General features: G+C 52.5%; 1 protein-coding gene across 3 annotated transcripts in view; it reads right to left on the reverse strand.

Moving 5' to 3' along the window:
- The window catches only part of WNK3 (WNK lysine deficient protein kinase 3), a 59269-nt gene that overhangs the window by 13409 nt on the left and 20280 nt on the right, over positions 1 to 25580 (reverse strand). For 2 of the 3 annotated variants that reach the window (XM_084612735.1, XM_084612737.1), the window contains 12 exons: positions 23470 to 23642; positions 21803 to 22023; positions 20955 to 21112; positions 14747 to 14835; positions 13810 to 14029; positions 11868 to 12150; positions 10586 to 10779; positions 9283 to 9414; positions 6197 to 8050; positions 4794 to 4858; positions 4062 to 4209; positions 2802 to 2918 (listed from right to left, as the gene is read on the reverse strand). In XM_084612735.1, coding sequence (XP_084468861.1) covers positions 2802 to 2918; positions 4062 to 4209; positions 4794 to 4858; positions 6197 to 8050; positions 9283 to 9414; positions 10586 to 10779; positions 11868 to 12150; positions 13810 to 14029; positions 14747 to 14835; positions 20955 to 21112; positions 21803 to 22023; positions 23470 to 23642 — 3654 coding nt within the window. The remainder of the gene's footprint in view (positions 1 to 2801; positions 2919 to 4061; positions 4210 to 4793; positions 4859 to 6196; positions 8051 to 9282; positions 9415 to 10585; positions 10780 to 11867; positions 12151 to 13809; positions 14030 to 14746; positions 14836 to 20954; positions 21113 to 21802; positions 22024 to 23469; positions 23643 to 25580) is intronic. The other variant, XM_084612736.1, reaches the window with a different exon arrangement.

Consider the following 25580-nt stretch of genomic DNA (forward strand, 5'->3'; position numbering starts at 1 on the left):
GATCGGGGGGGACCAACAACCAACAGTTCAATCAGCATTTCCCAAAGCGTGGGACTCGACAGCCAGGGGATTGGACAAGTACCTGAATTGTTCAGCAGATTTTCAGCTTTCACTTATTACAAAAGGCAATCTCCCTAGCTCGCACTGCTGCAAAGGAATCTTCAGTAACGTGCCCCGAGTCTGCCTGACACAACAATGCTTGCCTGTGTCTGCAGAGAGCCTGAGCCAATTGCTCAGAGAGGTGGGAACTGACCAATTTCGCTGCTGGTCCAAGCATATTAGGAAAGAGAGGAACAGCTCATATTGGGAGCAATGCTGGCTGACAGCGGTTTGAAAAAGTGGTGGCTCACCAAAAAAGAGAACAGCCCTGAAGTGGCAGGTGAGGAATCGTGCGAATTTGTAGGTTTGACTCCCAACTCTCAGAACTCCAGGGACCCACAATGCACAGCAAGAAAAGTCCCAGAATGCACAGAGCCCAACAGTGAGGCAAAGCACCAAGGGAGACCTGTCTAGAATCCAGAGTCCAACGACTACCCCCACACACACCCCAATTTTGTGAATCTAGCCCTTTAACGCCCCCAACTGATGTTGTCGATTCGCTGACATTTTTCGTAATCTTCAGATTCAGCCTGACCCGCTTTTTTTGGAACGGACCAAAACAATCAGCAAGATGTAGCAAAACCAAGCCCTATATGGCTTATCCAAGGCTAAGGTGGCTCTGGGAACTAGCCCTAGGGTGTGGCCCTCATCACCCTCTCCCAAGATCACATACTGTCCACCTTGGAAGATCAGCCCAGGTATGACACAGAGCCCAGGTGAGAACCTCAAAGCTCACGGGCACGGCGACACAACGCACTAGACCAATCTCCCACCGCAGCGCAGCATCTGAGCTGCCCAGGATGGTGGGAAGACGTTCAAAAAGGAAGTCCAAAGAGTACGGCTGTCTGCGTGGAAGGAAAATTCGTTGTTTCCCTGGCTGGAAGGGACCATTGCGACTATCCAGTCTGACCTCCTGCACAGCACAGGCCCAAGAACTGCCCCGAGATCATTCCTGCTTGAACCAGACCAGATCTTTAAGGCAAACATCCCATCTTGACTGGAAGATTGTCAGGGATGGCGAATCCGCCACAGCCGGTGGTCAGTTGTTTCAATGGTTAATTTCTCGCACTGTTATTTCCAGTCTGAATGTGTCTAGCTGCAGCCTCCTGCCATTGGACTGTCTCAGAGCTTTCTCTGCTATTAAATATTTGTTCCCCAGGTGGAGCCATATAGACCGGGATCAAGTCACCCCTTCACCTTCTCTAAAGCTAAACAAATGGAGCAGCTGGAGTCTCTCACTCTAAGGCAGGTTTTCTAACCCCTGGATCCTTCTCATGGCTCATCTCTGACCCCCGCCCCCTCCCCGATTATCCACATTCTCCTTGAAGTGTGGGTGTGACACTCCACATTCTTTATAGAAATATGCTTGTAATATGAATCAGGCATAACTAAGATGTATTTTATGCAGGATGACTCATGTAAGGTATCATTGGAAAGGTTTGTCTGATTATCTGATTTGAAGGTGATTATCCAATTTGTATGCTTGTATCATTTCTGTATCTAAGGTTAGGGTGTGTGTACTTGGGAGACATCCACCAGACAACCGGCCTAGATGGGCCATTAGGAAGAAACAATAAGACTTTGAAGATACTAATCTCTGTTGCTGTGACAGTCCTAGGTCATGTGGTCCTGTCACCTGGTACTAAACACCATCTTAAACTTCTAGTGATTTTCCACTAAAAGGAGGGGGAGGTCACACCTCGGAAACAAAAGGTACCCGCCTGGTGCAAAATTCTATCGAAGGCTGGGAGGTAAAGCCATCGGCACTCTCCCCTCACTGCCTTCCTGCCCAGAGGAATGATTGTGGAAAGTACCTGAAGAGAAAAAGGAACTAAGCTGAAGGAAAGGCAGGGGCTGAGTCCAGACTAAGACAGGAGTCTAGTCTGTAAAGGGAAATAACTGGAACTCTGAGCTACAGAAACGCTGCATCCTGCCTAAATCAACATTTAGGGTAGGGAATTGCATTTTGTAACCTGTTTCTTTGGAGTAACATAGTAATCTGCTTTGTTCTGTTTGCTATACCAGTAGTTAATAAATTTATTTCTTGTTTATTTCAAAACCCAGTTTGTGCAATTCATATGGGGGGGGGGAGAAGCTGTGCATATCTCTCTCCACATTGAGGGAGAGGGCGAATTTTTATGAGCTAGTGCTGTCCAGCTCTTTCTATACAGTGCAAGACAATATTATCTTGGGGGTACACTCCAGAGGGGAGGTGCACTTAAGTGCAGGGCAATTTCCTAACTGATTCTTCCCAAGTAGAGCTGATTTCAGTGTCTGTGTCTTTCTGCAGCTGGGCGTGTCCCAACCTATGTGTGTGCACTAGAGGAGGCTTGAGGGCCTGGCACAGCAGGACAGGGTGAGGGAGCCCAGGCTAGTGGAAAGGTCGGGCTCAGTGAAACCCCAATATATCAGGTGGCATCCCAGAAGGGGGGTCCAACCTGTCACAGTGGGCACAAGAACTGGATGCAGTATTCCAGCATTGGTTGCACCAGGGCCAAATCCAGAGGTGAAAGAACCTCTCTGCTCCTATTCAAGATTCCTCTGTTTATGCCGCCCAGGACTGCATTATCCCTTTTGACCCTGGCGTCGCCCTAGCAGCTTGTGTTCAGCTCATTCTCCCCCACGAGCTCCAAATCTTTTCCAGAGTCGCTGCTCCCCAGGAGAGGGTTCAAGCAAGCAGGGCGGCAGCTGGGGAAACTCACCATGTAATCAGCAATATCCTCGGGCGCATCTCCATCAGCATCAAACTTGAAGGTGACCATCTTGTTGTTGTGGGTCTCCAGCTGGCACTCGACCATATTATCCCCAGCCGCAGACACCTGGGGACGTAAGCAGAACACCAGCATTTTGCAAGGGGACCCGATTCCAGGGGGGGAATCTCAGGGAGCAAGGGGAGGAACATTCTGCTTTTAAGACCGACTTCGGGACTCTGATCTACCTGGAGGCCTTCATCCCCTCCCCTGAGCCAAAGCAAGCCCCTCGTAGATTTCAGCGGCTGTGGATCAGGCCCCAAGACAGCCACATGAAAGTCCAAGAGGGCTGATTCCAAGGGCGGACATGGAAGAGAGAGAGCAAGCCTGATGGGGCTTTGAAGGACGGGCTCATGTGACGTTCAGGCCCTGCCAAGGTGGGGTAAAGCAACACAATACGGCTTTAACTCCACTGCCAGCCTCCTGAGCGTGGGCACCATCACATCAGCATAAAGGCGCTCTGGCCAGTCCCAGTGAGAGCAGCATCAATCAGACGGACCCGTTTCAGGCCTCGGGAGACTACACTGTTGTGAGGACGAGAACGGCCAAGGCCCGAACGACGGCAGGGAATTGATAAGGTGAGCTGTGACTGGGTGATCTCAGGAAGGTGAGCCAGCCCGCTTGCCCCCTTGCAGAGGAAAGTGACCTCCCAGCTCCCAAATCACCCCCCACTCCCCAAAAAAACCTTAGCCATAGCAAACTCGGGACAAAACCTGGGGAGTTAAAAATTCAAAAGCACCGAAGTGACTTAGGAACCTGCTTTCAAAAGACAGATTCACACATCCCAAGGCCAGAGGGGAGCGTTGTGATCATCTGGTCCAACCCCCTGGATAACACAGGCCCAGGCTGAACTGGAGCAGAGCCTTAGGAAAACAGTCCATTTCGAATTATACGAATCGCCCGTGAGCAAGACTCCCCCACCTCTAGGTGAGATGTCCCAGCGGTTCACTCCCCTGGCACCTTATTTCTGGTCTGAATTTAGACAGAGGAGGCCAATATTTGTTCCCCACCTAGATACTTCTAAACTATGATCAGGTCAATTTCTCCACGCAGAGAAGCTTGGGGGAACTAGGCAGCCCATGAGCACAAATCACTGAGGAATGTCGGATCTCCGCTGGGTTCTAATCCCTTCCTGCGGTGAAAGGTCAGCTGTCCTGAGTCACAGGTTGAATGCTCCCGGAGCCCGACTTTTACCCCCTCGCCACTACCAACCTGCAGCACAGTGAGCTGGAATTTGGTCCCTTTGTCCGGCCGGGGGCAGGACGCCCGCCTCTGTTTACTTCGGTCTTGTTTGCCGTTGCCGCTCATGGGCTCGTGTGCATTGGAGCTTTCCTTCAAAGCAGCCAGCTCGGGATTTAGCCTGGGAGCAGAGCAGGGAGAGAAGAAAAGCATGAATGGATGAGCTCTCAGAACGGAGCTCGCTGCGGCAAACTGGATCAGTCAATCTTCCCCCAGGGGAAGATACAGGTTGACGCATTTAGTTCCCTGCCCAAAGACTTGATTGTTTATTTGTTGTTTCTTGTAGCAATGAGTTCCGCAGGCCAAGAGAGATGGGGAAATCGAATCACTTCAGTGGCCACAGCTGTGGAAGGCTCAGGCTCCTCAGACGGGTTAGACAAGCAGCGGGAAAGGGACAGGACTGTGTGTCTATCTCGATAATATCCCTCATTGTGGTGGGAGGTGAGCTGGGAGAAATAAATTGAAGGGGATTCTTTTATGGAGGTTTCTGGGACACACCGACCCAACAGTCCTCCAGCTGGCAGGATGGCCGGCCGACTGTTAATGCGGCCACTTGACGGGGCTGTGAACTGCAGCTCACATGTACTCCCGCCACACCCCAGATACGCACAGCACACGGGCAGAAAGATTGGATGTAGCACCGGGCTCAATTCCTTTCCCCCTTGCAACCCCCATGCTCTCGGATTAACGAGGAAGGAGACTCACCCTTGCAGCAAGTCTGGCTTTGGAGCAGCTATTTGGGCCTCAGGCACCGTGGCAGGCTGGGAAACCTGCCAGGAAACAGAGTTGTGAAACAAGTGAATTTCAGTCTTTCTCCAGGGACCAGCGGAGATGGGGCTATACCAACTGCAAGAGGAAGTGTTTGAGGAGACACTGAACAGTGCAATGGGACGCATTAGCTGGACAAAGACCAGAAGAACATAAGACAGGCACAAGGACTACCGGGATCAGGGATCAATTCAGGCTGGAAATTAGAACACTGGGAGGGGACTGAATTTGGCTTCAGAGCAGAGGAGCAGGATCACAGACGGGGCGCGGGAGAACGAGACGAACTTGCCAGGCTCTTGCAAAGCTAGAATTTCCCTCTGGGAGCAAGAAGCAGCCACCAGGTTACAGAAAACTGCTGGTTAGGGAAGAGTTTGGTGGGTTTTCAAACCCAGCCATTGTGAGGGAGGCAAGTCTGCGAGGTCTGGAAGAGAGCTGTAAAGCGTTCCAAACAGAGCTAGAAAAAGTAGCCGGGATCGCCAGCTATTCCCAGGCGGAGGAAGCATGCAAGGGTGAAAGAGTGACCCAGAGCTGAACACGGGAGGGACACCTGGTGACACCACTTTCAGAGGATGACCCCATGAGGAACCATTCTCCGGGACAGTGGCTAAACCTGGAGACTGGACGGAAACTCAGAAAGGGTCACCCACCAGGGAGGAGGCTTTCAGGGTCAATCAGAGACCTTCGGGCTTGTCCAGGGCAGGAAACTGGCTGGCAAAATCTCAACTTTAAAAAAGGCTTCCATGATTCCAAAATAAGAGCGTTGCCCTGGTGTCACTCCACTGGTGGAATTACCATGGCATTTCCCCATGTCAACGAGCTGTCGGACTCTGCAGGGACTGCTCGCAAGCTCTCAGCCTGGCTGCTTCAAGCTGGCCCGGGAGTTCATAAACCCCAAGGCCAGAAGAGACCACTGAGCTCATGCAGTCTGACCTCCTGTATAACCCGGGCCAGAGACCTGCCCCACAATCCTTCCTTCTGACCTACAGCAGAGCTCTTCTACAAACCTCCCGTCTCAACTTTAAAATGGCCAGTGATGGAGAATCCACCACGACCCTTGGTAAACTGCTCCAACGGTTAATTATGCTCACCGTTAAAATCGTATGCCTTATTGTTCATTTGAGTTAGTCTAGTTTCAAAGGCCAGCCATTGCCTCATGTTAGAGCTTTCTTTGCTACCCTGAAGAGCCTATTATTAAATATTTGTTCCTCGCATGGATACTTCTAGACTGTGACCAAGTTACTTCTTACCATCACCCAGCACGAGGGAAGGGCTCTCTGTGGCTCTCCCCCACAGTTCCCAGCCCGGCCGGTGCTGTTTCAGTCTGAAGCCGGGTCACATACCTGCTCGGGCCCCGGCCCATGCTGTGGGTGCAGCTGGGGGCTCAGGGCGGGCTGTGGGGAGGTGGTGAGCAGAGGGCTGGCTGCCGGACTCTGGTACACCCCCGACTCTGCTGCTAACAGGACGTAGGCTGGCTGCTCGGGTACGTGCGCCGCTGCCTGCTGCACTCCATAGGCTTGTTCTGAGGAGGGCGGCTGCAGCTGCTCTGGCCTGGGCGACAGGGTCTGGAGCAAGGTGGGGACCGTGGCCAGGAGCGGCTGTGGCTGGAGAGGAGCCTGCTGAGGTAGCGGCTGCATCGCGGGAGGCGCAAAAGTGGAGGGCTGCGGCGGGAGGAACGGGACCGCTGGCGGCGCTGTCTGTTGCCCTTCGCCCGGCCCTTGCGCCAGGGGGTACCCCAAGCCGCTGCTGTCCTGCTGGGAGAGCGCCACGGGCATCTGCTCTGTGCTGGCCTCCTGGCTCAGCGCCCCAGGAGACGGCACAAAGGCTGGCTGCTGCGGATCTGCCAGCTGGCTCAGAAACGTCACCTGCTCCACCCGGTACGGAGGCTGCCCCGGGTAGAGGGGCTGAACCGGGTACCCCGGCAGCTCCGGGTACGCATACACCACCGGCTCTGCCGGCTGGGCTGGGCAGGGGGGCTGGTCAGTGTAAGGACCCTGCAGGGGATATGCTGGCTGCAGCCGGTGCGGGGCCTGCAGCGGGTAAGCCAGCTGCTCTGGGGCCAGGACAGGACACACGCATTCCACCTGTTGGTCTGTCTCCTGCACCAGCAGCCCCTGCGGCTGCTCTAGGGTGCCTGTGTGCAGCACAAACTGCGGCTGCTGAGGGGGCGGGTAACCCGGCAGCTGCAACTGCATGGGCTGCGCTGGCTGGGCCAGGGAAGGCTGCAGTAAGGAGTCTGGCTGCATCACAGCATACTGCTGGGGCGGCTGCATGACGGGAACCTGTTGGGGCTGCTGCATGGGTGCAACCGGCTGGGGTTGCTGCATCGATGCAACCTGCTGTGACTGCTGCATGGTAGGAACCTGCTGCATGGGCGCAGTCTGTTGAGGAATTTGCTGCGGCTGCTGCATGGCGGGAACCTGTTGGGGCTGCTGCATGGGCGCAACCAGCTGGGGTTGCTGCATCGATGCAACCTGCTGTGACTGCTGCATGGTAGGAACCTGCTGCATGGGCGCAGTCTGTTGAGGAATTTGCTGCGGCTGCTGCATGGCGGGAACCTGTTGGGGCTGCTGCATGGGCGCAACCAGCTGGGGTTGCTGCATTGATGCAACCTGCTGCGGCTGCTGCATGGCAGGAATCTGCTGCATCGGTGCAGTCTGTTGAGGAATTTGCTGTGGCTGCTGCATGGACATCACCTGCTGGGACTGCTGCATGGCAGGAACCTGCTGCATCGATGCAACTTGCTGCAGTTGCTGCATGGCTGGAATCTGCTGCATGGGTACAGTTTGCTGAGGAATTTGCTGCGGTTGCTGCATGGGCACCACCTGCTGGGGCTGCTGCATGGCAGGAACCTGCTGGAGCGGCTGCATCGATGCCACCTGCTGCGGCTGCTGCATGGGCGCCCCAGGCTGCCCAGCCAAGGAAGCAGGCAGGAGCTGGGCCATCCCCTGCATGTTGCCAACAAACTGGGCCGAGGGCTGGTTCTGCGGTGCCAGGCTGTGACCGAGGGTCAGGAAGCCAGAAGCCGGGTCGACCTCGGCTGCAGTGGTGGTGGCCATCTGACTCCCGGTCCTGGTGGTGGAGTCCAGCTGCGCGCTGGCTGCCGGCATGGCCTGGGGAGAGGCAGCTGTCAGGATGGCCTGGGACACCGCCATGACCGATGGCTCCAGCACCGTAGGCAGTTGTGACTCGAGGTGCTGGTGGCAAAGGAAACGTGGGGCTTACAGGTGCGGAACCACAAACTAATCACAGCACAGCCCCCCCACCCCAAAACAACCTAGGCTCTGTCCACGTCTGCACTAATGCATTCTGGGAAAAACAATCTGAGCGGATACCCCATAGAGCAGTAGGAGGGCATTCCCAGAGCATCTCCAGCAGCAATGCATTCTGGGGGTGAGACATGGACGCAGCCTGCTGCACAGCATCATAAGAACGTAAGAGCGGCCACACTGGGTCAGACCGACGGTCCATCTAGCCCAGTGTCCTGTCTTCCGACAGTGACCAGTGCCAGGTGCCCCAGAGGGAATGAGCAGAACAGGGAATATCAAGTGATCCATCCCCTGTCCCCCATTCCCAGCTCCTGGCAAACAGAGGCTAGGGACACCATCCCTGCCCAGCCTGGCTAGTAGCCATTAATGGACCTATCCTCCAGGAACTTAGCTAGTTCTTATCTATCATGAGGAGAGCAAGGCGCTCCGGGAAAGACAGGCAACATCAAGGGATGCAGGGGCGGGATACTGTCTGGCTCAACATCTTCAGTTTACAAAAGCAAACGGCTCAGGCCCCCAGCCAGAAACCTGGGGAAAGGAATGGCTGCCCGGAAATTGGATTCAGCAGAGCCCTGCTCAAATGCCTCAGATCCCTCATAGTAACGGGGCTCTCTCTTTGGATCCCCTTGCGCTGATCCTCCAATGTGCGTCCAGCCCTTGGGACAATTATATTCCCCCAAAATAAGTTGCTTTTGGTCCAGTGCCCCAGAGGCTCCGATTTTGGCTAAGCAGGGTGGAAGCAGGTGGGGGCTTGTACAGGAGGTCCCTGCCCACGAAAACACCAAGTGGTAGAGGAGGCAAGTACTAAGTCGAAGCAGGGATGACTGGGGACGGCCTGTCCCTCTTATTACTTTTAACCACAATTGGGGCCGGTCAGGAATTTCCCCACAAATTTTGCCAGATTCAGGGAAACTCAAACTTTCCAAGGGAAAGGATCCTCTTTTGGTGGGGAAGGTCCCTCGGGGCCAGACAGAGCCCCACCCCAGAGGCGAGGGAATCACCTAGAATGTGGGATCCTAGATTCAAGTCCCTGAACCAGGAAGGACTTGACCCTGGGGTTCACACATCCCTGTTCAGTGCTTTCCCCACCTGCCAAGGATTTCTCTGCACCAGCCACCCCTCGTGTGTCAGCCGCACCACACAGGACACACCAGACGTACCATTATCGGCGTGAACTGCGGGACCGCGCCAGGTGACACCTGGGGCTGGGGAGCTGCCGGTGGAGCCAAGCTGGGGGTGGGTAGAGCTGGGGGTAAGATCTGCAGGTGGCCCAGGTTCTGCTGCTGCACCTGCTTAATTAATTAACGACAGTGACAAATAAAGAAGCTTGTTAATGACAAAGCACCACCGGACCCCACCTGTGCTCTCCCCGACTCGGATCTGCTGCACCCTCCTACCTGGGTCTCTGTAGATGCTTGGCTCCCCTTTTAGGGGACATCTACACTGTACGCAAAGCCGGGATCTGCAGGACACGGCTAGTGGACTTGGTGCAGCCAAGCCCCTGCTCACGCGTCCACACTGCCTTGGAAGCCCGGGTTTCGCAACTGAGCTAATGCGCTATGCAGCCCTTCTGACTTGAGCTGCGTTCACACGGCCGAAGGACAGGGCTTGGATGCGGGTCACGGCCGGGCTCAGGGCCTGACCCACCCCACTAGCAGGGTCCTATGGCCCGGGCCCTGAGCATTCGCTGACCCAAGAAAGACTGATTTGTGTGTGGCGGAAGCGGGGCTTGAGCTCAGCCCTATCTCAGAGCCTGGGTTTGGTGCAGACATGCCCTAGGAGTCCCAGACGCCCTGCCCCCCCAGGCCACAGCATGGTTTTGAACTTGATGGGAGGCGGTTCAGTAACGCGCCGGGGGTCCCTCGCACCAAAGATAATGGGTAACCTCCAACCCTACCCCCTGTAACGCCTCCAACTCTGACCCACTCCCCAGAACCCCCCAACCCTAATCCCCAACACCCCATTTTCATGGCACCCCCAAACCTGTCCCCTACAATCTCTTCTCATGGCCCCTCACGACTCAGGAGTCGGATCCTAGGACCCTGCTAGAAGGGTGGGTCAGAGCCTGAGTCCCAGTGAGCCAGTGCTGAGCGCTGAGATGCTCCGAAACCCAGCAAAGCGAGTGGGTCACAGAGCCCAAGTGGGACTGTCTACACTGCAATTTGTAATGCCGCAGCACCAACCCGAGTCTGTCAGTCCTGGCTCTGGGATTCACTGCAGTGGGCTGGGGAGATGTACCTTTAACAGCCTAGCCTGTGGGCCTTGCTCAGATGCTCGGGGTCAGCAGATTTGGGGTAGGGAGGGGATTTCCCCCAGGTCAGGGTTTTTGGGGCGTGGGACAATCCAGGCGCTGGAGACACCGTTCTGTGGCCTTACACGCTGCGCGTGGCTAAGGACGCCCTTGGTGTACCGTACAGTCATGGACCCTAGGATGACGGCTGGTGATCCGAGGAGGCACCTTACCCCAGCAATCTGCTGATAGTGTCCCATCACCGGCTGCGATGGGTAGAGGTGTCCCTGAAGGCCGGCTTCCACCGGTGGGGGGATAGAGGCCTGTGGAGGGCAGCCCATCACCTGCTCCGTGTAGGGCAGGCTGTGCTGTCTGGAGGCATCCGATAGAATCACTGACCCAGCACTCTTCTCCGACAGGCTCTCGGCTGTATGGGGAGGCAGGAAAGCCCTGTCAGTCACTCAAAGCATTGACAGGCGTGTCCTTTCCTAGCAGGTGCAAACGCTGAGTTAACACGCAACGGGGTGGGGGAGGACACAGGAACCAAAGACTCACTAGGTCCCACTCCAGACCTATGTCTTCCTCACCACCATCACCAAGTTCTTGTCTAGCGCGCGTCTCCAAGCACTTTACGGAGCAGGGAAAACATGCCACTGAGACCGGCAGGATCACTGGGCAGGGACTAGAAGCCGGCTGTTCTTGGCCCCCGGGGCAGCGCGCTACCCACTAGGCCACACTGCCCATAGACTCACATCTAAGGCTGCTCAGCGAGGTCAAAATGACAGTAAACGATGGCTGCTCAGAAAAACCAGGGCAATTATCACCAGTCTCCAGGAACTCCAAGAGGCACCAACTGCCCCAATCCCCACCCCTCCAAAACATCTCCCTGCCACCCCGAGGAGGGGGCGGGACTGTGGCGGCGTGGGGACCAAGTCATAGCATGGGGGGCACAGAGCGCGCCACCCTCAGGAGGTGGGGAGAAACCCTTTCTGCTTTCTGCTTCGTTATCGCTGTTGTGAGGGCAGAGTCTGGGCCAGGAGTTAGCACACCCCGGGACTACAGATCACCACAAGGCCCCTCCCTCCTTTACCTCAGGCTGGGGCTACCCCTAAAGATGAGCTCCACCAACACGCCCTGGTAGTGTGAACGCAACCCCAGCAAGACCTGCGATGGCTCAAAGCCGGAGGCAGCTGTGTTCTCAGGGTGTTTTTTTCACCTTCCCCCGAAGCATCAGGGATGGGCCTCAGCTGGAGAGGGACACCGGACTGAGGGGAATGGGGCTCTTTGCAGCTGCCGGTTGGCAGGTCTGGCTCCCAGGCTCGGGGTGGCCAGACGTGGGATGGGGGAGGCAGGGACGTGGTGGTCCCTCTGCAACATGGGATCATCGGGGCACATCTCAGCGAATCAATTCCCTTCTATAGCAGGCGAGCGGGTGACGTTTCGGTCTCTCCGGAGGAGACTAAAGGGGTCAGGGGGCTGGTGAAATTGACTAGCCACCCCTGTCGCTCCATGTACCTGCCAAGGAAGACTGGTGCTGAGTCTGCTGCAGCAGCTGCTGCCGGACGTGCTGGTCCACCTCCGTCTCCTCCCACTCGGCACCCGCCGGCGGGGACGGGCGGGTCAGCGAGACGCCCTGGGGCAGCAGGGCCCCACCAGCTGCCTTGCACTGGGCTTCCCTCTGTTCCTCCAGGCAGCCGGCTTGCCGCCGCTCTCGGGTCTTCTTGATCAGGGCCACACGGTCCCGGATGGACTTGGCCACAGCTTTGGAGTCGCTTTCGTGGAAGAATCCGGATTTCACCTGCAGAAGGGGGATCAAGATAGGAAAGACGAGGAATCACGCCTGTTCTCCAGATACCCTGGAAAGACGAGGAATCGTGCCCGCTCTCCGGATACCCCACGAAAGCCTCTCTCGGGTTGTTAACCAAAAGCATGCAGCTTTTAGCTCTCCACCCTTTTACGGGAGAACTCCTTGGAGGGCTCAGAGATGTGGATCAACCACTCTCCCCGTTCTCAGGCAAGAGGCATTGCTGACTCTCATGATATCGGACCCCTGACGGAACCAGGATTTCACGTCAATGTTTCTTCATAAAGACCCAGCTGCCGGAGTCATGTGATTTGGGGAGAATGTCACCTTTCTTTTTACCAAAAAAAAAAAAAAAAAAAACTTTCTAGCCCTCGGGACTGAGGAGAAAATCTTGCAAACGGGACGTTCTAAAGGCTCAAAAGCTAGAAAACAAATAAGACCCCACATTTCAAAAGAGATTTTTCAAGCCACATCTCACGATTTTGGGATGACACCTAATTTATAATTTCAGAACATTTGGGGCCAGCAACGCCATCTTTAACGAGGCCTTGTCGACGCACATTCATCCAATTGGTTAGGGGAAAGCGCTCTTATTTCCTCTTCACAACTGACCTTAAAAAAAAAAAAAGCCCAGCCTGTTGCCGGCACAGCCTTCTGTGTGGATTCTCCTGTTTCAGTTTAACTAAAAGTGTATGTCTTGGCTGCAGTTGCGAAGTGTGATTGCCGCACACCTGAGCTAGCTTTGATGCTCACTGCAGGGTAGGCATGCCCTGAGTGGCTTTAAATTCATATCACGTTACACCTGTGACAGACGCAAGACCTTGGAGGAGAGGAAATGTCCGAATTGATCCCACAGTGCAGGGCAGTAGGGGATATTTGTAGGATATTATATCAACAAGTGGTCTATGGACCTTTGTGTTCCTGATCCTCCTGAACTGGGAATCACTAGGAGGGTGATGAAAGCAAATCCCCAGTCCCGGTTATATAGATACCCCGCCCTTTGACACTCTGCATCTCTTGGAGAGACAAAGACCTAGGAGATGTCCCCAGCCTGAGCTGGCTTAGAGACAAAGCTGCTCCCCAGTGAGGCTCTGCCAGACCCCCATGGTCCACCAGGACTCCACACGGACAGCCACTGGGTGAGTGTGTCGACAGCTTGTGGCTTCGTGAGAGCATTTCTCTCAGATGTTCCAAGCCAATCCCCAGGGTGCTTTGCCACAGCAGACATGGCCAGAGACAGCAGGATCACCAGTGTCAGCGTGAGAGAAATGTTAATAAAGTTTCAAATAGTTTGAATTTAAAAAAAAACAAAACAAAAAAAACAGTTCCCACTTCTCAACCAGTCGGGTTTCAGACACATCCCTGATGGCACGAATGCGGCTTGATCTCCATCCTTCCCGGAGTCACCCAGGAAAGGCGGGTGAGACACGACTTCGGCATGGAAAATACAAGCAGAGCCGAACAACGGTAACGCTTCCGGACCTTCTTAGTTATTAATGTGCACTCAGAAAGCGCCTGGATCCCCTCCAGCCCCACTGTGCAAACAGTGAGAGACAGCCCCTGCCCCGACGAGCTCCCACATAGACAAAGGGAGGGAGGAGAGACAGTGGCACAGGGAGCTGCAAGTAGGAGGTGTCCGTGCGAAGCGCTCACCATCTCGCACGCCACTTCTTCGGGGACATCCGACTCCAGGTTGAAACTGAACTCGATGGCTTCGTTGTCCTTGTGCTTCCCCTTCAGTTTCTTGGGGTCTTCCACCCACAGTCTCAAGGCCAAAGAAGAGCTCAGCCCGTCATCGTCCTCTGCCAGCTCCACCCGCAGCCCCGTGTCCTCCGCGAAGAAGGCATGGTTCAAAAGGTCTTTGATGGACAACCTGATGGTGAGAGGTGGGGTGGGGTGGGGGTGGATTAGGGGTCCATCGCCAACAGGGCATTGACATCCTGGTCAGTGACCACTGCAACCACACAATTTCTAGCCTCTTTGGGGCCACCCAGTCTGTCCCCGCCCCGGTACCCAGGTAAAGCAAGGAACCACTCAGCTGACCGGGACGGGGGTGGAGGGAGCGAGAGTCTGACGGTGGCCTCAGATGCTTTGAACTGGAGCCAGAGCACTCGAGTGATCTACCTCAGGGTCACAGAGCAAATCACCAGGAGAACCAGGAATAGGACCCAGGCGTCCTGGCTCCCAGCCCCCCTGCTCTAACCCACTAGACCCCACTGCCCTCCCAGAGCCGTGGAGAGAACCCAGGAATCCTGGGTCCTAGCCCCCCAGTTCCCCTGCCTGCTCTAACCACTGCACCCCCCACACCAGGTGCAGGTAATAGAATCCAGACGTCCTAATTCATCTCTACACAGCACTGCCATTGTGGTCAGGAGACCCCGCAGCTTTTCCTTTTTAACTTTACTTCAAACAGCCCAATGGCCCCCCCACACGCAGTACGGCAGCTGCTCGGCTGCTGACTCAGGAAAGCACAGTAGCGCGCGCTCGAGTCCCGGGGACTTCCTGAATCAGACTCGGAGGCCGCAGCCAAGGCCAGCCCATCGGCCCTGCGACGGGCATCTCTGAGCTGGTGCCTCGCAGGGAGACGCACCTTTCAGATTTGTTCTGCCGGATGCACCCCTCAATGATCTCTTTCACCTCCGGGTCAGTCACCTTGTTGAAACTGGCGGGTTTAATGCCCTGGAAGAGAAGGGAATTGTTATGGTGTGCCGAGCGGCACCAGTCCCTTCCTTTGAGCCAGCTAGCTGGGAGCAGGGTGTCTATGACCTACTGCCAAAGGGTCTGCCTCCGCACACCGAAGTTTCATAGATCCCATGGATCATGTTAGACCTTTCTCTGCCAGACTGAAGAGCCCATTCATAACTTTTGTTCCCTAAGTTAGTATTTGTGTGACTGAGTCTCCACAGCCCCTTCTCTCGGTTAAGCCAAAGAGACTGAGCTCGTTGAATCCCACTTCCAACCCTTCCGTCATTCTAGTGGCTCTTCGCTGAGCCCTCCCCGATTTATCCACATCGTCCTTGAACTGTGGGCACCAGACTTGGACACAGGATCCCAGCAGCAGTCGCACCATTGTAACGGAACCTTCTTGTAAACGACTCTTTTGGCGTTTGTTCCAGTGGTCAGCTGCCCTCACTGGTAAAATGTGCAACATTTGCAATTGAAACATGTCTGGCTTCAGTTCACAGCCCCTTGGGTCTTGTTCTCCTCTAGCTCAAAGAAACCTTTCGTATCCGGGCTTCTCTCCGCGGGAAGGTGCTCACACACGGTAATCGAGTCACCTGCCGCTCTTCCTCTTGAGGAGCTAAGCCCTCTTTCCTTCTCTGACTGTGAGGCATTTCTTCCAGCCCTCCAATGGTTTTCTGCACCCTCTCCAATTTCTCAACATCCTTTTTAAAAATGGGGACACGGAAACTGGATGTATCGTTCGGTGTCAGGCTCACCAGTGCTGTTTACAGAGGTAAAATCACCTCTCCTGTGGACTGCGATAGACCCATCTCCCACCCTGGCCATCAGATAATCTAGCCTGACCTTCTGTACAGCGCAGGCTGTCGAATTTCATCCAGTTAGTCCTCCTGTGAGCCCAGTAGCAGGGGTTTAATAACAGGGACCGCACTGGTACAGTTACAAAGTGTGGCTTCGATTACGGCTATTCCATAGGGGAAATCACATGTATATTATATTTATGCTGCTACCTCAATCAACTAACCTACTAAATCTCATCAAGAATATTACCAGCTTTGTCTGACAAGCCCCATTGTCCATAAAACCATGGGGACCGGCATGAATTATATTCCGATCCTTTCATTCTTTATCAACTGAATCCCGTGTCAGGGACTGATGCCAGGCGAATGTTACCCAAGTCATCCCACTGGTTCTTTTGGAATATCGGCATGACATGAGCACTTTCTCAGTCTTCTTGAGCTTCCAGTATGAGGCAGGAATGTCTGTGAGGGGAGGGCTCCTGCCTCATACTGGCAATGTGGGGCGATCAACAGGTTATCTCAAGTGCTTATATACAAATACACAAAGCCTTGGAAACAAGCAGGGAGAACTGGAGGTCCTGGTGATGTCAAGGAACTATGACGTGATCGGAATAACAGAGACTTGGTGGGATAACTCACATGACTGGAGTACTGTCATGGATGGTTATAAACTGTTCAGGAAGGACAGGCAGGGCAGAAAAGGTGGGGGAGTAGCACTGTATGTAAGGGAGCAGTATGACTGCTCAGAGCTCTGGTACGAAACTGCAGAAAAACCTGAGTGTCTCTGGATTAAGTTTAGAAGTGTGTGCAACAAGAGTGATGTAGTGGTGGGAGTCTGCTATAGACCACCGGACCAGGGGGATGAGGTGGATGAGGCTTTCTTCCGGCAGCTCACGGAAGCTACTAGATCGCATGCCCTGATTCTCATGGGTGACTTTAATTTTCCTGATATCTGCTGGGAGAGCAATACAGCGGTGCATAGACAATCCAGGAAGTTTTTGGAAAGCGTAGGGGACAATTTCCTGGCGCAAGTGCTAGAGGAGCCAACTAGGGGGGAAGCTTTTCTTGACCTGCTGCTCACAAACCGGGTAGAATTAGTGGGGGAAGCAAAAGTGGATGGGAATCTGGGAGGCAGTGACCATGAGTTGGTTGAGTTCAGGATCCTGACGCAGGGAAGAAAGGTAAGCAGCAGGATACGGACCCTGGACTTCAGGAAAGCAGACTTCGACTCCTTCAGGGAACGGATGGCCAGGATCCCCTGGGGGACTAACTTGAAGGGGAAAGGAGTCCAGGAGAGCTGGCTGTATTTCAAGGAATCCCTGTTGAGGTTACAGGGACAAACCATCCCGATGAGTCGAAAGAATAGTAAATATGGCAGGCGACCAGCTTGGCTTAATGGTGAAATCCTAGCGGATCTTAAACATAAAAAAGAAGCTTACAAGAAGTGGAAGGTTGGACATATGACCAGGGAAGAGTATAAAAATATTGCTCGGGCATGTAGGAATGTTATCAGGAGGGCCAAATCGCACCTGGAGCTGCAGCTAGCCAGAGATGTCAAGAGTAACAAGAAGGGTTTCTTCAGGTATGTTGGCAACAAGAAGAAAGCCAAGGAAAGTGTGGGCCCCTTACTGAATGAGGGAGGCAACCTAGTGACAGAGGATGTGGAAAAAGCTAATGTACTCAATGCTTTTTTTGTCTCTGTTTTCACTAACAAGGTCAGCTCCCAGACTGCTGCGCTGGGCATCACAAAATGCGGAAGAGATGGCCAGCCCTCTGTGGAGATAGAGGCGGTTAGGGACTATTTAGAAAAGCTGGACGTGCACAAGTCCATGGGGCTGGACGAGTTGCATCCGAGAGTGCTGAAGGAATTGGCGGCTGTGATTGCAGAGCCACTGGCCATTATCTTTGAAAACTCGTGGCGAACCGGGGAAGTCCCGGATGACTGGAAAAAGGCTAATGTAGTGCCAATCTTTAAAAAAGGGAAGAAGGAAGATCCTGGGAACTACAGGCCAGTCAGCCTCACCTCAGTCCCTGGAAAAATCATGGAGCAGGTCCTCAAAGAATCAATCCTGAAGCACTTGCATGAGAGGAAAGTGATCAGGAACAGCCAGCATGGATTCACCAAGGGAAGGTCATGCCTGACTAATCTAATCGCCTTTTATGATGAGATTACTGGTTCTGTGGATGAAGGGAAAGCAGTGGATGTATTGTTTCTTGACTTTAGCAAAGCTTTTGACACGGTCTCCCATAGTATTCTTGTCAGCAAGTTAAGGAAGTATGGGCTGGATGAATGCACTATAAGGTGGGTAGAAAGCTGGCTAAATTGTCGGGCTCAACAGGTAGTGATCAATGGCTCCATGTCTAGTTGGCAGCCGGTATCAAGTGGAGTGCCCCAAGGGTCGGTCCTGGGGCCGGTTTTATTCAATATCTTCATAAATGATCTGGAGGATGGTGTGGATTGCACTCTCAGCAAATTTGCGGATGATACTAAACTGGGAGGAGTGGTAGATACGCTGGAGGGGAGGGATAGGATACAGAAGGACCTAGACCAATTGGAAGATTGGGCCAAAAGGAATCTGATGAGGTTCAATAAGGATAAGTGCAGGGTCCTGCACTTAGGACGGAAGAACCCAATGCACAGCTACAGACTAGGGACCGAATGGCTAGGCAGCAGTTCTGCGGAAAAGGACCTAGGGGTGACAGTGGACGAGAAGCTGGATATGAGTCAGCAGTGTGCCCTTGTTGCCAAGAAGGCCAATGGCATTTTGGGATGTATAAGTAGGGGCATAGCGAGCAGATCGAGGGACGTGATCGTTCCCCTCTATTCGACATTGGTGAGGCCTCATCTGGAGTACTGTGTCCAGTTTTGGGCCCCACACTTCAAGAAGGATGTGGATAAATTGGAGAGAGTCCAGCGAAGGGCAACAAAAATGATTAGGGGACTGGAACACATGAGTTATGAGGAGAGGCTGAGGGAGCTGGGATTGTTTAGCCTGCAGAAGAGAAGAATGAGGGGGGATTTGATAGCTGCTTTCAACTACCTGAAAGGGGGTTCCAAAGAGGATGGCTCTAGACTGTTCTCAATGGTAGCAGATGACAGAACGAGGAGTAATGGTCTCAAGTTGCAGTGGGGGAGGTTTAGATTGGATATTAGGAAAAACTTTTTCACTAAGAGGGTGGTGAAACACTGGAATGCGTTACCTAGGGAGGTGGTGGAATCCCCTTCCTTAGAAGTTTTTAAGGTCAGGCTTGACAAAGCCCTGGCTGGGATGATTTAACTGGGAATTGGTCCTGCTTTGAGCAGGGGGTTGGACTAGATGACCTTCTGGGGTCCCTTCCAACCCTGATATTCTATGATTCTATGATTCCCTGCTATTTCCAAACTGGAAGACATGTCTAGTGGGGTTAGTCCCAGGGCTGGGGCTACACAATATTGTCATTAACAACATGGATAACAGACTGGAGAGCGGTTTTATAAAACCTGCGGATCACACCAGGCTGGGAGGGGTTGCTGGCACTTTGGAGGGCAGGATTAGAATTCAAAACGACCTGAACAAATTGGAGAATTGGTCTGAAATCAACAAGATGAAATTCACTAACAACAAGTGCAGAGAACTCCACAGAGGAAGGAAAAATCAAATGCCCAACTACAAGATAGGGACGAACCGGCTGGGCCATCATACTGCTGAAAAGGATCTGGGGTATTAAGACTTGGCCCCGCTGAGCCCTAAACTGGAGTACTGTGTGGGGTTCTGGGAGCCGCTCCTTAGGAAAGACCTAGACAAACTGGAGACAGTCCAGAGGAGAGCAACAAAAATGAACAAAGGTTTAGAAAACCTGACATTTGAGGAACAGTTACAAAAATTAGACGTGTTTAGTCTTGAGAAAAGAAGACTCGGGGGGATCTGATACCAGCCTTCAGATCTTTTAAGGGCTGTTATAAAGTGGATGGTGACCAAAGGAGACTGAGGTTAGATATTAGGAAAATTCTCATTATAAGGGTAGTTCAGATCTGGAAAGGCATCGCTGTTTTTAAGGACATGGCTGTCAGGCATGGTCTAGCTTTACTTGGTCCCACCTCAGAGTAGGGGGCTGGACTTGAAGATGTCTCAAGATCCCTCCCAGCCCAACATTTCTATGATTCAAAGACACATTAAAAATTAGCATCAGCCAGGGGGAGATCTCTGCCAACTCTTTAAAGCCAGAAGAGACCATTATGGTCACCTAGTCTGAGCTGCCTCACACAGAGGGTAGGATCCGGCCAGCCCCTTCTGTCAACTCCCTTATCCCACTCTGAAACTTCCAGCCTCTACTTTAAAATGCTAAAGCAGAACCTCTGAGCTTTACATAATGTGGAACCGGGGACAAATCCATTCTAATCCATTTGACTCATCCTTTCATCCACACTTGCCAGCCCTTCCACCCTCTGTCACAATAATTACACGTGACTTTGCTGAGAATTAACTGGGTCTGTTTGTCCGCTGATGTTGTTTTCTCCTGCTCTGGACAGGTTCAGTAAACAGGGCTTCAGAATGTATTGAAAGAATTGGCAGCTTCCATTCCCCAGTTCTAGAAAAGCAACTTTGATACACCTCTACTTAAAACTCTTTCTAACACAGAGTCACGTCCACTGAATGCATCCGATGAAGCGAGCTGTAGCTCACGAAAGCTTATGCTCAAATAAATTTGTTAGTCTCTAAGGCGCCACAGGTCCTCCTGTTCTTTTTGCAAATACAGACTAACACGGCTGCTACTCTGAAAAGAGTCACATTAGCATCCTTCCACCTTTTTATGCATATTAAGGAGAGGCCTGGAGCGTGTGTGTGTGAGAGAGAGAGTGAGATACACAGACAGGGATTAGGGCCCCTATCATTCTGCGTGCTGCACAGCCCCTGACTAGGTCCGGGGTCCCTGTCGTGCCAGACGCTGCACAGATCTGCCCCCCTTTCCCCCAGCCCACCCCAGCTACCATCAGGTTCCCCATTTTTTCCCCACACACACTCCCCAGAGGGTCAAGATTTCCCAGTGACTAGCGTTTGGGGCACTTAGTTTGAGACAAGGACGCCGCTCAGCCTCCACAGACTGAAACCGAGCCTGGGGATGTGGCACGTTACGGTCGGTACACAATTTTGGAAGCGACTAGCGTGTTGCGCCCCGAGACCAATGCGGAAAGGGCACTACTCAGCCGGCGGCTCCAAACAGACTAAGTTTAGCCTCCGATTTGCACAGCAAGGTTAGTGCTGAGTAATAGGCTTACCCACCCTAATCTGCCAATGTACAAGTTTATGCTAACGAGGAAGTTAAATTTACACCTACGCTGGTGACTTTGCGATAGATCTGGGCAGCGTTCTGGCACTCAGAGTAGGGGTACTCGGAAGTAGCCATTTCCAGCATGCACATCCCGAAAGCATACACGTCCACCGACTCATCGTAATGCTCTTCATACATCTCGGGGGCCATGAACTCGGGGGTGCCTGTGGAGGGAAAGAGGGATGTCTTTCAAAAGCTTCTCTGATCTGCAAGCCTTTAGTCAGGCAAGACAAGCTGCCACACCACATCCCACACATCAAACTCCTCCTGGACGTTTTTCTTGAATTCCCACCTCCCCATCAGCAGGAACAAAAGAGGTGGAATGAATAAGTCAAGGTACCACCTTCTTGATAGCTTCATAGGGTATCTCTGCACAGTATGCGGAGACATACACAAGCTAAGCTTTGAACTAACTGCATGCTACAGACGCTGCAAGTTCAAAGCCCGGCCCAGCCAGAATTGGTTGCATGAACACAGGCTTGTTGCTGCAATTTGCCAGTGATAGGTGAGGATTTTATTTTGCCATACTGCAGTGTGAGTGGAGGAGAAGAGCCAGAAAGATTGCTAAGTGATTAGGAAAAGGACATCTGAGATTGTACGTGACGTGTGGGATACACTGTGGGGTTTGCGGTGGTTGAATGCCATCAGGCTGTTTTAATACGGCTAACAGTAGATGCATACATCTAGGAACAAAGAATGTCCACCACACTGATAGCGACTTAGAAAGGAGGTCAGTGTGGTTATCCCCATTTTATAAAGGGGGAAACTGAGGCAGAGAGTGGGGAAATGACTCCCCCCGCATGCCAAATCACCCCGGGCCGGCTGCTTGAGCAGGGAGCGCGCCGTTGTCGTACCAATGACGCTCTTAGCAAATGACGTGCGCATCAAGGTTGCCAGGCCCAGGTCGCCGATCTTCACCGAACCCGTGGGTCCCGTGATAAAGATGTTGTCGCATTTCAAGTCCCGGTGGATGATGGGCGGGGTCCGGGTGTGGAGGAACTGCAAGCCTTTCAAGATCTGTCGGCACCAGCTCCTCAGGACCTTTGGTTTCATGACTTTGAATCGCTTTAAGTACCTGGGCAGGGGGAGAACCATGGACTGGTCAGAGAGGAGGAGAGGCTTTCCCAACACAGCCTTTGTCCATAGTGGGGATGCACGCAGAGCGCCGAGCAGCCTGCTGAGCCAAGGCGAGTGTGGTAGTACCTGCTGTCTGTCTGGGAAAGGAGCTGCAGGCCTCACTGTGCGGGACACTGGAAAGACCTAGCTATGTGCCAACCCCAAGGTGTCAACCCTTCTCAAAGCAAGTCCCCCATCCCATACCTGGACTAGCCAGCAAGCCGGTAATAACCGTGGGGTACCTGGGTTTGACTCCCTAGGGGGTCTCTCTGCAAGCTGGCATAGGCTCGCTCATCATCTACACTTAAGAGTCATTAAGGGATAATGCTAAGACCATCAACTCTAACGACTCTGGCTCAGGAAGGCTGACGCTGAAGGACACGGAGGCCATGTCGAGACACCACAAAATTAAGTCGACCTAACTGACGTCAGCATAGAGCCGCCGCAGTAATTACATCACTTGTGCATGTCGACACTTTGCTCTTCATGTTGGTGGTGTGCATCCTCACCAGGCACACTTGTCTCGATTGAACTGTCACCGTGGGGCACCGTGGGATGGCTTCTCAAAGCCGGCAACGGTCGACGTACGCAACGCAGCGTTTACACTGACGCCGTGTCAACCTAACTACATCAACCTTGACTCTGCCGCTCACAGAGGTGGCGTTATTAATTAGCAGGCAAGTTACGTCAGTGGGAGTGAAATTTTAGGGTAGACACTGCAGAGTTAGGTCAACGTAAGCTGCCTTGCATCAATCTAACTCTGTAGTGTAGACCAGGCCAGAACTCCAGCAGGGTTTAAAAAGACCAGACCGAAATAAGACTCATGGCAGATGAAATTCAATATCGGTAAGCAACAGAAAAAATCATCCCAACCATACATACAAATGAAGGGGTCTAAATCAGCTGTTGCCTCTCATGAAAGAGATCTTGGAGTCATTGTGGATAGCTCTCCAAAAACATCCACTCAATGTGCAGCAGCCGTCAAAATAGCTAACAGAATGTTAGGAACCATGAGGAAAGGGACAGAGAATAAACCAGAGACTATCATAATGCCACTATATAAATCCATGGCAGGCTCACACCTGGAATACCGGTCACCCCATCTCAAAAACGATAGATTAGAATTAGAAAGGGTCCAGAGAATGGCAACAAAAATGATTCGGGGGTGGAACAGCTGCCATATGAGGAGAGATTACAAAGACTGGGACTGTTCAGTTTAGAAAAGAGACGACGTGAAGGGGGGTATGACAGAGGTCTGTAAAATCATGACTGGTAAGGAGAATGTGACTGCGGAAGTGTTATTTACCCCTGCACAGAACACAAGACTAAGGGGCAACTATGTTAAAACTCAGCAGGCCTGCACCAAGTATGACTGGGAGCAGGGAGAGGAGATAGACAGACTTACGTCTTTAAGGTGCCAGAAGTCATCAGCTCAGTGACTAACACAATGCATTTCTTCCCCTTCACCGTGGACTCCCAGGAATCATAAAACCGGACGATGTTCGGATGCTGTAGGCCTTTTAGCATCTCTGCTTCTTCCTTAAACCTCTGCTGTTCTGCTTTGGTTAGCTTCCTGTCCTGGAACGGGGAGAACATTTGGGGAAGGGGGAATAAAGCAGATTCACTTGTTACTCCCGACAGTCACAGCTGAATGACTGTCTAGCTATTATACTGTGGCCGCGCCTTGGCGCAAAGCCGCAAAGGTATTTAGACATTTAACTCCCTTGAGATAGACTCCAGGAGCTCAATCTATTTCACTTAGCCACGGCAAGGTTATGGGGTGACCTGATTATGTGGGGAACACAAGGGTTCGAATGGGCTCTTCAATCTAGCAGACAAAGGTCTGACGCAGTTTGATGGCTGGAAGTTGAAGCTAGACAAATTCAGACTGGGAAGACGACGCAAATATTGAACCAAGTGGAATCCACCGCTGGAGCAGAGTACCCAGGGTGGCAGTGGGGTCTCCAGCATCAGCAATTTTTAAATCAAGATGGGATTTTTTTAAAAGGAATTATTTGGGGGCAGACCTATCGGCTGCGTTATCCAGGAGGTCAGATTAGACAAGCACAGTGGTCCCTCTGGCCTAGGGCTCTATTCATCTGTTTGTGCCTTTTTGTCTACGAATCTAGGAAACCCTCTGGTGAGCTTCTTCTTCCCTTGAAAGTGCATGAGCGTAGCTGTGTGGATGAGGGGGGGTGGTATCCTTGTACCAGCAGAAGCCCTAATGGGTAGGCAGTTATACTGGTACAGTAAAGGGAAGAGCTAGCCTGGGAGAGTGAAAACGTTACAGCTTTTTTGTACAGACAAGGCTTCAGTGAATACATTTTTGCCAACTCAGGCGACGAACTCGGCTCTTTAAGGCAGGGGACCATATCTACCTACATGTAAAATGCCCATAAATCACAACTAGGATGATGCTTTTTAGGCAACAGTTTTAGGGTCATAAAATAGATTCATAGCATCTAGTCTGCCCTTTTGTGTGACACAGGCCACCAGGCTTCCCTGAATTAATTCCCAGTTGAACTAAGGGATTTTTTCTAAAAGATCTGCTCATCTTGATTTTAAAATGTCTAGTAATGGCGAATCCACCACAACCCTTGGTAAGCTGCTCCAATTATTCATTCCCCACCCTGTTAAGTCAACCCTTAACCTTCTCTTTGTTAAGCTATATAGACCAAATTCCTGGCGTGTCTCACTCTTGGACACCGTTACTAATCTTTTAGTCATTCTTGTGGCTCTTCTCTGACCCCTCTCTACTTGGTCAACATCCTTTTCGAACCGGGGATACCAGAACTAGACCCAGGGTTCTAGCAGCGGACCCCTGCCCCCCCACAAGACAGAAACCAGGAAACGGAGGCATGGAGAAATTCAAGTAATTTGCCCAAGGACCTACAGCTGACAGAGTGCTGACAAGGCTGGCCTTTCCTCCTCTTCACCTGCAGAGGTTTCCGCTCCCTGTGCCCCTCTCTTTTTTGTTTCATTGCCGTTACTGCAAGTTCAGAACTGGCCTGACCACTTTCCAGGACTTCCCAGGAAGTTTATTTAAATGCTGACGCTCCTCTCTATAACCCAGTTTCTGGGGGTAGTTCACATTCAGAGTTTCCTCTTGCGGGTGGCTTTACAAAGGCACAGCCCTTCCAACATAACCTCTTACCCTTTAATAAGCCAAAATAAACAGTCATTTAAGTGGCACTTAGATCTGCTGATAGCTGGGAGATTTGAAAGGAGGGAGGCTTGCTGATGAAAAGAGGCAGGCATTTAGGACCAGATTACCTTCCCTGCTACAGTTTAAGAGGTTTGATTTTCATTCCCCAAGGCCAAATATCACTCCTGGCAATACCTAAAAAAGACCAATTAATCTATGGACTACCAACTGCATACACTATCCCCATCCATGCAGGGCTATAGGGACTTGTTAAATGCCCGTCCATTTCCCCCATTGGAGGGAATTGGCCTCGGAGGGCAGGGCGGGAGGAAGGGAGGGCTGCCCCAGCACACTGGTTTCAGAGTAACAGC

Source organism: Lepidochelys olivacea, assembly GCF_965140295.1.
Source record: "Lepidochelys olivacea isolate rLepOli2 genome assembly, chromosome: 23".
Classification (NCBI taxonomy): Eukaryota; Metazoa; Chordata; order Testudines; family Cheloniidae; genus Lepidochelys; species Lepidochelys olivacea.